Source organism: Pseudorasbora parva, chromosome 22 (genome assembly GCF_024679245.1).
Source record: "Pseudorasbora parva isolate DD20220531a chromosome 22, ASM2467924v1, whole genome shotgun sequence".
Classification (NCBI taxonomy): Eukaryota; Metazoa; Chordata; class Actinopteri; order Cypriniformes; family Gobionidae; genus Pseudorasbora; species Pseudorasbora parva.
This window is the reverse complement of record NC_090193.1, coordinates 18,077,096-18,092,905: the sequence shown is the minus strand read 5'-3', so window position 1 is coordinate 18,092,905 and position 15,810 is coordinate 18,077,096. Positions and strand designations below refer to the sequence as shown.

General features: G+C 36.9%; 1 protein-coding gene across 9 annotated transcripts in view; it reads right to left on the bottom strand.

Annotated features, from left to right (window-relative positions):
- The window catches only part of mcf2l2 (MCF.2 cell line derived transforming sequence-like 2), a 126,172-nt gene that overhangs the window by 8,063 nt on the left and 102,299 nt on the right, over positions 1-15,810 (bottom strand). For 7 of the 9 annotated variants that reach the window (XM_067432091.1, XM_067432092.1, XM_067432098.1 and 4 more), the window contains exons 26-32: positions 12,908-13,002; positions 9,978-10,073; positions 8,936-9,019; positions 7,813-7,884; positions 5,699-5,788; positions 5,335-5,450; positions 4,421-4,536 (exon numbers count right to left, since the gene is read on the bottom strand). In XM_067432091.1, the coding sequence (XP_067288192.1) occupies positions 4,421-4,536; positions 5,335-5,450; positions 5,699-5,788; positions 7,813-7,884; positions 8,936-9,019; positions 9,978-10,073; positions 12,908-13,002 (669 nt within the window). The remainder of the gene's footprint in view (positions 1-4,420; positions 4,537-5,334; positions 5,451-5,698; positions 5,789-7,812; positions 7,885-8,935; positions 9,020-9,977; positions 10,074-12,907; positions 13,003-15,810) is intronic. The other 2 variants (XM_067432097.1, XM_067432099.1) reach the window with 2 other exon arrangements.

Here is a 15,810-nt window from a genome sequence, read left to right as displayed (position 1 = left end):
AAAGAATCAGTGGTTGGCTGCTCTGAACCGTAGATATCAAAACAAACGGCGGTAGTTTCAAACAAGAGGGTTAATTTATAGAAATTGCGTGTTTGTTCAAAGCATTTGGTACCAGATGACTATTTGGAAAACGTGGACAGTGTTACCCGTACCACGGTACGGCGTCTAAACGATATGGCCAGACAGGGCGAAGTGTATCATCTCCCATGGATGTAAGTATAACATTATTAATTTTAGTTAGCTTGAACGACCAGATTGAAAAAGCACTGCTGTTGTCTTTAGCTAACGTTACCTGTGAATGCAATCACGGAGTGTGGGGGGTATAGTTTATGCGTATTAGGGGTGACCCCTAATAGTCGAAGATTCGATGCATCGATATGCAGGACCGGATTCGACCACTGATCTCATGGTCGAATCTTCGCGGGTGTTATGAAACGAGGATTATACCATTTTGGCAATATGCGTGTGCTCAATATTAGTGTTATAAAGACATGTTGCGGCGCTGAGCGATCACCCCTTTAAGGCCACTGAGCTTCGCACCGGACGCGCCGCGCCACATATACACCGACGGCGGCATTCGACGCCTGTCCGCGGTGATTAAATGTATATTTCCCTCAAATCGTGAATACTGATTTCACCGTGTGCTACAAGATACACTCATTGTGCAGTGATTCAAAATTGAGCTCGCGCGCGGCGCGTAATGTTCACGTCTGCCTGGTGTGAGATACCCGAGACACGGCGCTGAGCTTCAGTCCGGTGTGCGACCCCCTTTAGGCACAATCGGCTTAAGAACGTGCATATAAACTCACTCGGTGTTCTTTTCCTCTCTAGGCAGGTATCCTTTTAGGTTTATTTATCTAAATGTTCTTTTATATATTTGTGTGATATTCTGTGTTTCGATCGCGGCCTTTAAATGTTATGAGAGAATGGCTAATTTACAAATGTGTAGTGTAGCCTAGTTTTGATCACTTTATTAAAAGTGGTGGCTGTGTGCCGTGTGTAAAGTAAACTAAAAATAGTCTTAGCCTCCTGCTGACTAGTGTCCTGCCCTTCCCAACCCGTTTATACCGTTTATTTTTTTCCAGTCTATGGTTTACACACATATAGATGATTCGACTATCGGTCGACCATAGAGAGATTCGAAAATTCTGATTCGAATGTGTAAGTCCTTAGTCGGGGACACCCCTAATGCGTATATAATGTTAGTAGTTTTGTTGTAGAGTTCTGGTGAGGTAGTGTATAGTTTGATTAAAATAGAATGTGGAATTGTCAGTTTTGTTTATCTACACAGTTTCTATGGTACAAAATAATAGTGATGTTATGTTCTGTGCCGAGGCTTCGGAGCGTGTCTCCTGCATTGAAAATTATTTGGTGGCTGTCAAAAAATTAAATTCCTGCCAAATCATTATTTGATCAGTTATTGTGATGAATGAGTGATGTAGATGACAGGGCGCATGTTAACTGAGTGACAGAGAAAAGAGCAGTGCGTGCGCACACTCTCTCTGTCGTCATAATAAGCTGTCTTATATTTCATTCACATATTACGTTAGTCAAAATCAAAAGGTTGGAAGACCGTATACATGTCGGACATTTTTTTCCTTGAATTACCACTGGGTGTGAATTGACTCTTCTCTGACTAACCCGTTTGAATCTGCATTTCGTCCCTTCTACCCCAGTCTGTTCAGTCACACTTTCTTGGCTTTCACATTTCAAAAGCTCATCTTCAGTGTAACTTTTATTCCAGCTTAAATAGATATGGTTCAGGATCTGCACCAAAGTAACTATCTTCTGAATCCTCTCTCACAAACATCTCCATGGTTACAAGTAGAGGTCGACCGATAGTGGATTTTACCGATACCGATAGCTAGGTTCGTCCACGCTTGCCGATAACCGATTAATTAACCAATAGTTTTTAAAAAGATACTAGATTAAAATAATAATAGTAATAATAATAATAATAACAAATTAATCATATTTACATATGCAATTCTAAATTGCATATGTAAATATGAATATATTAAAATGACAAGTTCTAACAGAATATAATCTACAGAAAATAACTAAAACATTAAAATATTACAAATAAATGTTTCTTTAGCTATAACCTAGAAACATGTAAGTGAATGTCAGGTAACAGACTGCACGTCCCATTTGTTAACAAGGATTTATTAGCTTATTTAGCTAGCTTACATGAATGATATGCAATATACATTTTACGCCGTGTAATAATAGTTACAATACAATTGTATCTTAATCATTCATGTTAGTTCATAGTGTATAAAAAAGGTTTACAAATAAAACTAACAATGAATACTACTTCTACAGCATTTATTAACCTTACTTAATGTTACAAATGACCAATTGTTCCACCAATTGTTCCACCAATCAGCTATCGGTGCCGATTAATCAGCAAATCCGATGAATCGGTCGACCTCTAGTTACAAGGCATGCTCTTTGTGCAAGCAGGTTGTCACGTTGGTTATGTTGATGGAACTTTGCCTATTTTCAGAGCTGTGTAATATCATTGTGCTGATGCACCCATGATATAGCCACAAAGTTCCGTGATTATTACGCAGGAATGAGAAAATAGTTCCTAGTCATATCAGTCTAACTTTTCATTTTTCGCCGGCCTTAGTACACAATGTAACTATAGAAGAGTGATGTTTTAAATAGGAAAAATATTGAAAGTCTTTTTTGAAAAAGAATTTTGAGCACAATACTAATGGTCTAATCCAATTCAATGATGTATGCTAAGCTATGCAAAAAGTGCTACAGACAGATACAGAGATCCGCTGAATGGATTCAAAAATGCTAAAGCTCAACTGTTTAATTCTAAGGGACTTCGAAAATAAGCCTATTTTCAAAAAAAGTGGAGTTTTCATTTAACATCCGGGTAGTTTTATCACCATGAAAAAAATGAATATTACTATAAAAAAAAAGACTCTCAATAATAAAATTATAAAACACAAGAATGTCATTACACCAATGTCTAAGTTGTCCAATAAGCCTTCTTTCTAGAGAAATGCTTGATTTAACCACTTCAGCTCTGCACCCCCTCTTGGACTCACCGGTGGGTCCAAAATTGCATCATCATAATCTTTTTAAAAAATCTTTAACTCGCGCACCACAAAACTAGACATATATGGTATCTTTTGAAAGATTAGAACCTCAGCTTTCTTAATAACCCAATAACTTCTGCATTTATATGAAAATATTACGTTCTGAATTCGACCCCCCCGCAACTACCACCCCTTGAGAAAATCATGCAAATAATATAAAATTTCATATTTTCCTCACACAAACACACCTAAAATAGACAAGTCATATATCAAATGAAAGCTATCAGCCTCAGGAGTATCGCTGATCAGTTAATTTCACCGATCCAATAATTTATAGTAAATTTATTATCAAAAGAATCACAAAGATGGAAATGACTCCTTTGAACAAGCAAACACATGAGTCATATTCCTGTTCGGATCACAAACTCGTTGTAAAGCTACTAGCCTCAAACCCTATATCAGCTTGTTCCTTAGCTTGTTTGCTTCAAAATGGACTATTTTTACATGTCTGTGAGCAAGTATGGCCAAAGGACACTGTAAAATGTCACCGATGTCCAGATCAAAACGTGATGCAGACAAATACTCTTATTATTGCTAGTTTTGATTGTCGGTATTAGCCACGATTTTTGATGATGTCATCACATATTGCATCATGCTACAGAAAAGCTGAGAATCTCAGCTCTTTATAGACACGTGGATCATGATTCTAGACCAATCAGAGCCTGAGATCTCCCTTTACAAAGTTGAAGAGGCGGAGCCTTCTTTTCGATTTCCTAGTGGCCAGTTTATGTCAATGCAGATGAGTAGGAGTTGTTTGGTCACGTTGGTCCAAATAAAATACACTTTGGTCAGATAAATCTCAATAACTTTTATTTGCAAGGAGATATCAAGAAAATTCTTTTTCCCCCTGTTTAGTGCCAATTTATAGAATCAACAGAAACTTCCAAAAAGCTTGGATCCCAAAATGATTAAAAAATATATATAGATTTTTAAATAACAAATTAATTAAAAATAAATCAAAATATTTATTTTTTATCTATGTTTATCATAAGATTGTGAATAGATACAATATACTATATGCAATATTCCACCACTAGTTTTAAAATTTAGAGTGTTTTCTGTAAAATGAGACCATTTTTCCAATGTATGTGGGTAGGGCGCTCTTTTAAATTCAGATATTCCTAATTCTCAAAAAAATGCAAAATGTGCTGCAGAACTGAAGTGGTTAATATATCAACAAATAAAATCCTGATGCCTGATAGTTTTTAGGAAACTCCTTTTTTAACTGTGTGGGGTATGTAAAAGCAACACCTTGACGCCTGCAGGAGTATATCTGGAAGGCACCTTTACTCATTACTCACCAATGGCCATTCTCCGACTCTTCTAGGAATTGAACTAACTTTCCAGCCTCTACAGAAAGATCCTGAGCGGTACCTGACTCGTACGTCAGCTGCACCTGATAGCGATCATTATCCCCCTTAAGACAGAGGAAAAAAAGAGTGCATCATTTATTCCAGGGTCATGGCATCACTTTTTGGGCTTACTTGAACTGGGAGGAAATGGGCAGGAAGAGATAGATTCATGCAAGGGCCCGTGTTTAGTCCTTCTTAGCTCAGAAATATTTTCTATTGTTTATCCAAGGATGCCCTCTGGTGGTAGGAACCATGTGTGCAGTTAAATTCCCTCTAGTCACCATTAAAGAGGTTCGGAATGACTTTAGCATAGCTGCTATTAAGCCTCACTTCTGAAGCAGATCTCCAGGCAGGAGGATTAAACACAAAGAAACTTCTCGGGGTGTTTAAGAGTCAAAGATAATCTAGCCTCCTTTCTGTATTAATTGTAAAATGTTGCTGTCTTTTATCTGAGCTTACTTAAAATCAGCACACACAAAAAAAATCCCTTTCTTTCATTTTAAAGGAACGGTTAAACTAAAAGTGAGAATTTGGTCATATCATTCCAAACCTCTTTCTCTTTCGTCTGTGGTAGATATTTTGAAAAGACAGAGAGAGACATTTAAAAAAATATATATATATATATTTTTTTTTTTGTATTGTTTAAACTATCATTTAAAGCTAGGGGAATTCTAGCACATTTCTTGTATATAATGTGTGATAAAAAATACATATTTTAACATAAAATGACATGAGATTAAATGAGAATAAATTATGACAGAAATCTCACTTTGGTAAACTCTATTTTTTAGTATAATCCCATTATGTTTTATAATACAGTACAAATTTGGATATGTGGACAAAATGTGGATGAAGGCATTTACGGTTTTGTTATGTCCTTCATCCTCTCCATCTGAGGAAATGGAGAGTTCTTCAGCACTAGAAGGAATGGTCTCAAAATCCTCAGCATCCATTGATGGCAGACGCCGTTGACTCCATCCTGGAAAATAGTACACAAGTTGACATCATTCAGTAAAAACCTTATGAGAGATGACACTGAGGGAATAGTGCTTGAGTTTGCCAGGGAAAAAAATATGTGTAAGGTAGACAAGATGTTGAAGCACTCAATGAAAATAACTCTGACTGATTCTGTCAGTATCAGGCATCGAATGAGGAATGAAAATAGACGAAAACACCCGAGAGAACTCAATTTGATTGGCATATCACTGCCTCTTTTCATATGATTACCTGGTTGAGACGCAGACCTCGGCACAGCGGGCTTGGTACCGGCGGTACCTTTACTTTTGCTCTCAGCGGGAAGTGCACCTCGCACTGTGTCTGTGAGAAAATTCACCGTCTTATCAAACATGACCAATGTGATAGTATCGATCCAGTGAAACGAAACCTCACATTAGCATGCACAAATCAGCCACAGTTAACTGCCAACAAAAAAAAAACCCAACGAGAAGTATTCACCCACTGAAAATGCACACAACCTTATCCAACCAACAGAGAGCACAATAAAAGAGGGAAACGATAGATTTGAAGGCAGATATACACGTGCTGTGAACAGAAAACCACCACCACAACACCACAGTGGAAGCATCAACACTTGAGATCAGAATAGATAAAACAAAAAAAGCATGAAATCTGATAAGGAAACAGATAAGGCTTTTTCAAAATGTCAAGTCTTGGTAGAATCTGTAAGAGTGGGTTTGAAATCAGTAATATTTTTACTAGTATCAGAGTTATTATAGTTAAAGCAACACTAGGTATTTAAGCGCTCTAGCTGTTAAGAAACAGAACTGTATTCGTCTTGCGGAAGAACATTGTAGCTGGAGCTACTTCCCTCTGTTTATCAGGGTTGACAAAAAAACAACAACAAAAAACGCAAAACCATAAAACCCCTCTAATAGCAACTCAAAACTAGCCCAAAACAAGCCCAATTGCGTTTTGGGGGGGTTCCCTGGTAAAATTGTGTTCCGGGGTTAGTATTCCCAGGGCTAAATATCACACAATTGAGGTCACTTCAACCCGCGGACATGAAAAATATCCCACGGCAGCAATGTTAAAGTAGCCCAATTCTGTGGGAAAACTACAGACTTAGCAACACTGCTGTTTATGTCTATGGCGAGTCACGCAGGTACTGGGCTACTCTGCAGCGCTGCGACCCCAACCAGACTAAAATAATCTGAATATAAACACTTATTAGTGATTCAGGATAAGACAAAAACATGGTTTGGAAAATGGTTTTATGATGTACTCACTCATTATATAAATTGAGCATAAAGGGTTAGTTCACCCAAACATGCAAAATGATGCCATTAATGACTCCCTCATGTCATTCCACATCCAAAGATGAGGTCTTACGGGTGTGGAATGACAGAAGGCGAGTTAATGACATCATTTTCATTTTTGGGTGACCTAACCCTTTAAGTGTTGCTTTAAGAAACACTAAAACCACTAAAAGCAAATCGAGTTTCTTTAAATGTTAACTGACATAAAATAAAATATATATATTTTGAATCTACCGGTAAATAATTAATTTATAAATAATTAATAATTAATATAAATTAATTAATAATTTATTTGTTTATTTATTTATTTTTATTCCTCCATGTTTTTAACCTGTTATTTAGCTTCATTAACCTGATGTACCAAACTAAAACTGAAATAAACATTAATAAAAATTATACAGAATTTAAAAAAAAAATATTCAAAATATTAACAAAAACTATACAGTATCTCAGTGATACTAAAATAACTATTATAACTAAAAACGTATAAATATTAAATTATAAAAAAATAACAAGCAAGACATGCATGTAGTATATTTTAAATTGAAAAGTTTCAATTAAAAATATTTAAATATAATTTATAAAATGATAAATGCATATAAAATGTAAATATTATATCAGTAACTATAAATATATATTTATTTTTTTAATGTAAATATTGAGCTCTGTTAATCGATATAAACAGTAAATAATTTAAATTTGAAAGTAAATCTTAGAAAACATATATATATATATATATATATATATATATATATATATATATATATATATATATATATATATATATATATATATATATATATATATATATATATATATGTATATATATATATATATATATATATATAACTTAGAGCCCGCCCTGTTAATTGTTGTAACCCAAAATGTCTAAGGTTCAGGTCCCAGTTTCCATAACACCAAATTGTTCCAGAACAACTGTCCTGTCGCTTTGAATAAAAACCATCTGCCAACTTACTATGAAAAAATAAATGAATAAAATCAAACCAAAAACATCTTGCAAGGACTATTATCAGCATGCAACATGCCGTGCTTTCCATGTGGTACCTTCATAGCCAAACGGTGTAGGGTCGCTCTTGATCTGATGCCTTTTGCTCTTAAGGCTAGAGGAGAGAGGAACTAAGCACACACATATTTAATTTCTTTTAGAAAAGAAGTCAGGCTCATCTATCACATTCTTTCAACATATCCATCCGAGATTAATAATCACAATAATTTTTCATTATCTCCCTGCAGTTGCAACGCTTTCATCAGAATAAAAGAGAATAATGGGGCCACGAGAAACAAAAGGCTCTTGTGCGTCTAAATTCTCATTCACATTCCAAGAGCTGCGCAGCGGGGCTTCACTGCTAAATGTCATGCCACATCCCAAATGTCAGCTTATCAAGAGTCAGTATTTATTATTCAGTGCAGCTGTCTCTTTATGTTTTTTAGGGGATTAATTTGCTACAAAGTGCACAGTTTGTTTCTATGCATTTCAAACATTTCATACGAGCTACAATGAAGGAGTTTGGGATGTCAAAGGTTGATAGCAAAATACCACAACTGTAACAATGCCAGAAAGCCCAGTTTCAGGTAAGGTGGGCTACACGTTTTTTCTATTAGACCCCATTGACATGCATTATACGAGCAACGGTTAGAGTTAAAAATCTTCATTTGTGTTCTACTGAAACAAACACACACACACACACCTACATCTAAGATGCCCTCGGGATAAACAGATAAACATCACATGTTCATTTTTGGGTGAACTATCCTTTTAAGGCCACCTAATATAATTTGGGTCCAATTCTTCTTCTTTTTTTTAAAGTTTATTAATTTAATAATTCACTGAAAAACTAATAGTAAACAGCGAACTAGCTTAATAAATTACTAAATATAAATATTAAGTCCAAATCTTTATTTTAATTTAATATGTAACTTTATGAATGTATGTATTATGTATGTATTCCTTATAATACATTTTTGATGTAATATTTAGAATCATTGAATTTCACCGGAACTGAATGGAAACAAAACAACGCAGCAAATTAGAACACTGTAACATTTCATGGGGGCGGACTTAACCTAATAGGTGAGGTAAGCGGATGCTTGGGGGCCCATCAAAATACCCAGAAGCCTACATGAATCATACATAAACTATTAACTTTCCATCATAGTTTGTTTGTACCTTTAGTGCGCGGTGCAGAGGCGGAGCTGACAGTTGAGGCTAAAGAAAAGCGGCGTGTGACTTCAGTCTCCTTAGGTGCGGATTCTGAAGTGAAAGGCAGGAATGGGTTAGTAGTTAGTCGGATTTCAGAAAAAAAAGGATGAAGTGGTGCAATGAGAGGTGGAGGAAGTGGGGGTTGGGCTGAGTTGAAATGAGTTCATACGAAAAAGACACATTTAAAGTGGATGGAAGTTAGAGCACATTCTCTGACATGTTAAGCAATTGTTGTCATGTGGGTGGCAGAGCCTTACATTTCCTGCCCTCTCATTACTTTCCTGTTGTTCTCTCGCTGTACGTTCATATCTACGAAAATTAAGTGATGGCGGGAAGTCAGATGTTTATTTTCAAAGTAAAAAAAAAAAAAGCAGATAATATTAATGGCAGATTTGGAAGATGTAGAACTAAAATAAATTGAAAAACAAAGAAATGTATAAGAGATAGATAGATAGATAGATAGATAGATAGATAGATAGATAGATAGATAGATAGATAGATAGATAGATAGATAGATAGATAGATAGATAGATAGATAGATAGATAGATAGATAGATAGATAGATAGATAGATAGATAGATAGATAGATAGATAGATAGATAGATAGATAGATAGATTCAATTGCAAGTCAATGGAACCTATGACTCAAAAAACCTCCTACTCAGAAATGCCAATACTGTTTTGAAAATGTCAAGAGAATAGTGTGAGCTCAGTGTAACATCACACTAACGTCTGTTTGAGCTTGAAGTATCTGTTGTCTTCAGCTAAGGCTGACCTCCTTTGCACACAATTCAGATTCCTTTGAGAATTTAAATGTTCTACGATGACAAAGCTCTTGAGATTCCTTTCAGAAGTCACTCAGCTCTGAAAAAAAGGCAATAAGTGATCTGAGAGGCGACCGACAGAGAGTGATGACAATGAATTTTAACAAACGGGGACAACAGGCACACATCAGAATGAGATGGTAGATGAGTCCAAATAGAGACGAGCCACAATGCTGTGGCGTTACCTGCGGGAAGAGACCTGCGGTTTGACAGGCCCTGTAAGGTGAAGCGCTTTCTAGCAAGAGCAGATCGCTCTGAGCCGAGGCTGGCTGAAGCGTCAGCTATAAGAGGAGAGGAGGAGAGGACTGCAGTTAAAGCAGCAGGAAGGAAAGGTGAGGTGAACAGCGGGGAACGAGAGCTAAAAGGATATATCATGAAATAAAAATGCTTAGCCTGTGACGGATCAGCCCAAATATGCTGCTCAACCCTCTAAGGCAGTGGTTTTCAAACTTTTTATACCAAGTCCTACCTCAGAAAATATTTAGCTCTCCAAAGTACCACCATGATGGCCAACATTAAAATACAGTAGCGTAGTAGGCCTAACTATTCAGATAATTATTCCTAATAAGAATAGTTATAGTTGTCAGCCACTTTAACATACACAGTTTGTGCATTAACACTGCACTGTGCTTACATACAGGTAAATAAAATAATTACTGTACTGTACTTAAATGTACAAAATAAACATACAAATTTTACTCAAATAAATATTAAATTAAAATGTATTGTTTTAACACTTATTTATATTAAAAGTCCCTGTAAATACAAAATTAAATATTTGTTCTGAGTTTGTCACACCACAGAAAAATGTGTTATTAACCACAAAAAACGCCCAAACTAAATCTTGAAAAAATAAGCAACCAATATCTGCTCTTAAATGCTGGGGGCAATGGGAAAATTACAAGAAATTCTTTGCACAAGAAAATTATCCATATTTAACACGTTGTAAAGTGAAATATCTAGCTTTCGGCGGACCGCCTTCTGTATTCAACTTATGGAAAAAGCGTAAGCGTTTTAAATTGTGAGGGGCGTTACACTTGCTTCCTAAGTTGAATGCAAAAGGCCGTCTACCGGAAGCTAGATATTTTACTTTAAAAAGTTTAACATGCATGTTTTTCTTACAAAAACCCATCGATTCGCTTCAGAAGGCCTTTATTAACCCCCTGGAGCCGTGTGAACACAACTCAGATTGTGTTCATCTGAAAGAAGAATGTTGAATAAACCTAGGATTACTTGAGAGTGAGTAAATGATGGGGTAATTTTCGGTGGGTTTATTTTTGGGTGAACTATCCCTTTAAGGGAATAATTCAACACAACACACTATACACTGCAAAAAATATACATGTTCAACAATATGTTTTTACATTGTTTTAACTCATCAAAATAAGTTAAGAAATGTTAAACTTTTTTTTATTAGTTATACAAGATGTAACTCATTTTTTTAAAGTCAGTTTAACATAATTTAAGTTGAAATAACTTAAACATCCAAGTCAGTTTTTTTTTTTTACAGTGTAGATAACCGATAGCTCTGTCAAAGGTATAAGACGACATTGGACACAAATCAAGATTCAGTATCTTGTTCTATATATGTTTTATATCACACCATACTGTAAACAGCATATTTATGTAAAATTATCAAAGTGGGCTTAAAATAAGTCAGAAGTGAGAAATGATTTACACTGTAAAAAAAAAGGTTGATTTTTGTTGGTTTAACTTAAAAAAGTAACTAACCTGGTTGCCTTAAATTTTTTAGTTTATTGAAATTAATTTGTTTAATAAATAGAAACTTAAAATATTATTGTATCTGAACCACATAAAAAATGTGATAAATCATGAAAATAGCACTATTTGGCAGCGTCATCACAAATAAAACACACAATTAACCAATATGCTTACAAAATCTTTTAATATTTTAATAAAGGTTGTCGAATCTCAAAAAAATGTTCATTGTATTAAATAAAAAAAAATAATTTCAGTGAACTCAAAATTTGAAGTAACCAGGTAACTTTTTTTCTAAATAATTTTTTACAGTGTAGATGTGAAATTTCATGAACATTTTGGCCAAGATACAACTAAATTAAACCATATGCATATCTTCAAAAGTCTAGAGTCAATCCCCCCAACCCCCAATTAAAAGAGACATTTATGTTACAAAAGACTTCCATTTCAAATAAGAATTTCTGTTTCTTGGATTAGTAGCATATGATAAAGATTGAGGACAGACAACTTTTTAGTATAAATTGTGTAGAATATTGAGGCAGAAACAATTATGTGGAATTTCTGAGCAAATAAGTGTTAATTTCTGTCAATAAATTGTATAATATCTGCATTATATTATATTATGCTCTGCGGATATTGCATTAGCACTGGCTTTTGAATAAAAAAAGCATTGGATAACCCCAATCTGTGACATAATGGATGCTTCAATGGCATCAAACACTAAAGGGAGACATGTTTATGAGTGTAAAACATATCTAGCTCAGGTCAGAGACTCATAATCCTCTGCTTCAGTTGAACACAGCACACCCTCCAGGCTGAGTTTTTCAGGCGCTGGGTCAGCACACAGAGGACTCCTATCCTCAGAGGAACTAAACACCTGTCACAATCCTTTACTCATTCAAAATCTGCAACCTGACAGGACGGTAAGACCAAACTGAGCGATTCACCCAAAACCACCTCTCCGTCTAAAGCAGACGCCAACACACACAGGGGAGGTACACGGGAGCAGTCCAGGTCAGACCGACCGAAGATTGGAAGATTCATCACGCTCATGCCGTTGTTAACTGCATTTTAACTGAGCTTCATCTCAAATCACCTCGCCAAGGGGAATGAAGCTTTGAAGTGCTTACCAGTAGCCAATTACCCATTGGCAATTTTACAGCAATTACAGCAGAGATTAGAGATAATGACCTAATTAAAGAAAATCCACTAAATGGTTAAAAAGTAAGCGAGAGAACGGAAGACAGACAACGCTTTGTGATAAATAGACTTTCATTACAAATGACCACAAATCCAAAGTGCTTTTTGACCGCTGCAGGCTCTGAAGGACAAATAGTGCTGAATGGTTGTTTAGAGAAACGGTAGGTTTGGGTAAGAGATTAAGAAGGACCCTCACCTCGTTTCTGACGCAGATGTGGGCCCGTGTCACGTCTGTATCCTGTTTCAGGACTGGAAGAGTCCGACTGTCGGAGAGCGGTTTTGCGCATATATCTGTCAATGAAAGGAAAGTCAGCTGAACAAGATGGTGAAAAAGAGATGCAAACATTACAAGAATAAGAATATGTATTATAGGTTAGGGTTATTATAAGATTTTCAATACTTAAACCATACTTAAAATGCATGAATGTCACTGCATTAAATAACCAAATAGAAAACCAAGTAAATAAATAAATTAATCAGACACCAGATATCTTCTTTTTTTTTACTAGTGGGTGCAGGACACTTTAGTTCATTTGTGTTCATAAGTGAGGATAGCAAGTAAACTGTGACATATTAAATCTAAACAATTCTTCATACAGTGGACTACCAGTAAAATTTTGGGACCAAAATTATTTGACACTTTGACCTGACCATGTCCTGCTTAAGTGCTTTTACTTGAATTGCTAATGTGACCTTTTACACCATTTTATTATCTAATCGTGTACTTAAAGGGTTACTTCAGCGATTAGCATATGGCTCTCTATCAGTAGAAACCCTGGAGTATATTTGAATGATCGTGCTCCCCCCTCTCATATCCCCCTGAAACGAGAGATTTATGCATTTTATTTCTGGAAAAATTACTCCGGTGACGCAAATCGACGATATTTGCGTCACCGGAGTAATTTTAAAAACATCGGTAAAATGTTTGGCCACACGCTAAAGACTTCAACCAGCAGAGGGAGCCATTTCCTCATGTTTTCAACTCGCACATGGGGGATGGGGTCGCACTCACAGCTCAGCTCGGCTCAGGCATTCATGGAAACGGTGCAGCCGGCGGAGCAAATTCCTATGAAAGTTAATCTTCAAAAGGTATGAACTGAAAACGCGCCAGACTGAACACGCGCTGAGAACTACTGCCGCAAGCGTGGAAGCGTTTACCTCAGCTCTCATCACAATGCGTGTAATCTGACTCCCTCTGCGTTTGTGCTGTGACACTTCCTCAGCGGCTAAATGACTATATATTGAAAAGACACTTTCAGTTTTTAATTGTAGTGTCTGTTCTCTAACTGAACTGATTTTATAAGGATGAACGCTTTCGGTGGTGGGAAAGTAAAAGTGATTCAGTAGCAGTGGCTTTGGGAGTGGCCTGACAGGGCAGCGAAGCATTCTGGGAATTGTAGTCTTTCATCCCCATGAGACAAAAATACATTTTCTGTCTTCTCTCAGTCTAGAAAGCACCAAATTCAAAAATGATTTCACATTTCTACTACATTAAAGACCCAGTTTAAATACAGATTCATCTTCCCAGCGCTGAAGTACCCCTTTAAATTTAACAGCTAAATTGGTTAATTGTAATCCATTACATACCTTGCGAATAAACTAATAATGTGAAAAAATGTTGAAGGTGTCTGAATAAATTTTGGTTTGACTATGCCGGTTTGACTACACCGATCAGGCATAACATTATGACCACCTTCCTAATATTGTGTTGGTCCCCCTTTTGCCAAAACAGCCCTGACCCGTCGAGGCATGGACTCCTCTAGACCCCTGAAGGTGTGCTGTGGTATCTGTCACCAAGATGTTAGCAGTTAGTTGTAAGGTGGAGCTCACTTGTGGCAGGGCACATTATCCTGCTGAAAGAGGCCACAGCCACCAGGCAATACCGTTTCCATGAAAGGGTGTACATGGTCTGCAACAATGCTTAGGTAGGTGGTACATGTCAAAGTAACATCCACATGGATGGCAGGACCCAAGATTTCTCAGCAGAACATTGCCTAAAGCATCACGCTGTCTTCGCTGGCTTGCCTTCTTCCTATAGTGCATCCTGGTGCCAAGTGTTCCCCAGGTAAGCCACGCACCCGTCCACGTGATGTATAACAAAATGTGATTAATCAGACCAGGCCACCTTCTTCCATTGCTCCGTGGTCCAGTTCTGATGCTCACGTGCACACTAGTGGCGCAGGGGTCAGCACGGGCACCCTAACTATGCATCCCCATTCGCAACAAACAGCTATGTACACTGTATTCTGACACCTTTCTATCAGAACTAGCATTAACTTCTTGAGCAATTTGAGCTACAGTAGCTTGTCTGTTTGATCAAACCTCAATGATCGGACATCATTGAGCCTTGGCCACCCATGACCCAACCACCAATTCACCACTGTTCCTTCCCTGGACCACTTTTGATAGATACTGACCAATGCAGACCGAGAACACCCCACAAGAGCTGCAGTTTTGGAGATGATCTGACCCCTTCATCTAGCCATCACAATTTGGTCTGTGCCAAACTCGCTCAAATCTTTTTGCAGAAAGACAAACACTTGCCCGTTTTTTCTGCCTCTAGCACAGGGCTATTCAAATCTTACCCTGGAGGGCCAATGCAGTGCAGAGTTTAGCTCCAACCTTAATCAAGCACACCTGAACATGCTAATCAATGTCTCCAGGAGCATTAGAAAATCACAGGTCGGTGTGTTTGATCAGGGTTGGAGCTAAACTCTGCAGTGCATTGGCCCTCCAGGGTAAGATTTGAATAGCCCTGCTCTAGCACATCAACTTTGAGGACAAAATATTCACTTGCTGCCTAATATATCCCAGCCACTAACAGGTGCTGCGATGAAGAGATAATCAGTGTTATTCTATTCTCTTCTTCACCTCTATTAATCATGATGATATGCCTGACCAGTATATACTGTATATACATTCTACTTATCAAATAATAAACTGTTTTCGAAATATATACACTCCTGAACAAAATCTTAAGACCAGGGGATTCATTGCAAGTTTTACACATTCAAGATCTCCTGATGGCAAAGGCAAAAAGGCTTTCTCTGTTTGAATGTGGTAGGATTTTTGAGCTGCACAAGCAAGGCCTTTCGCAAC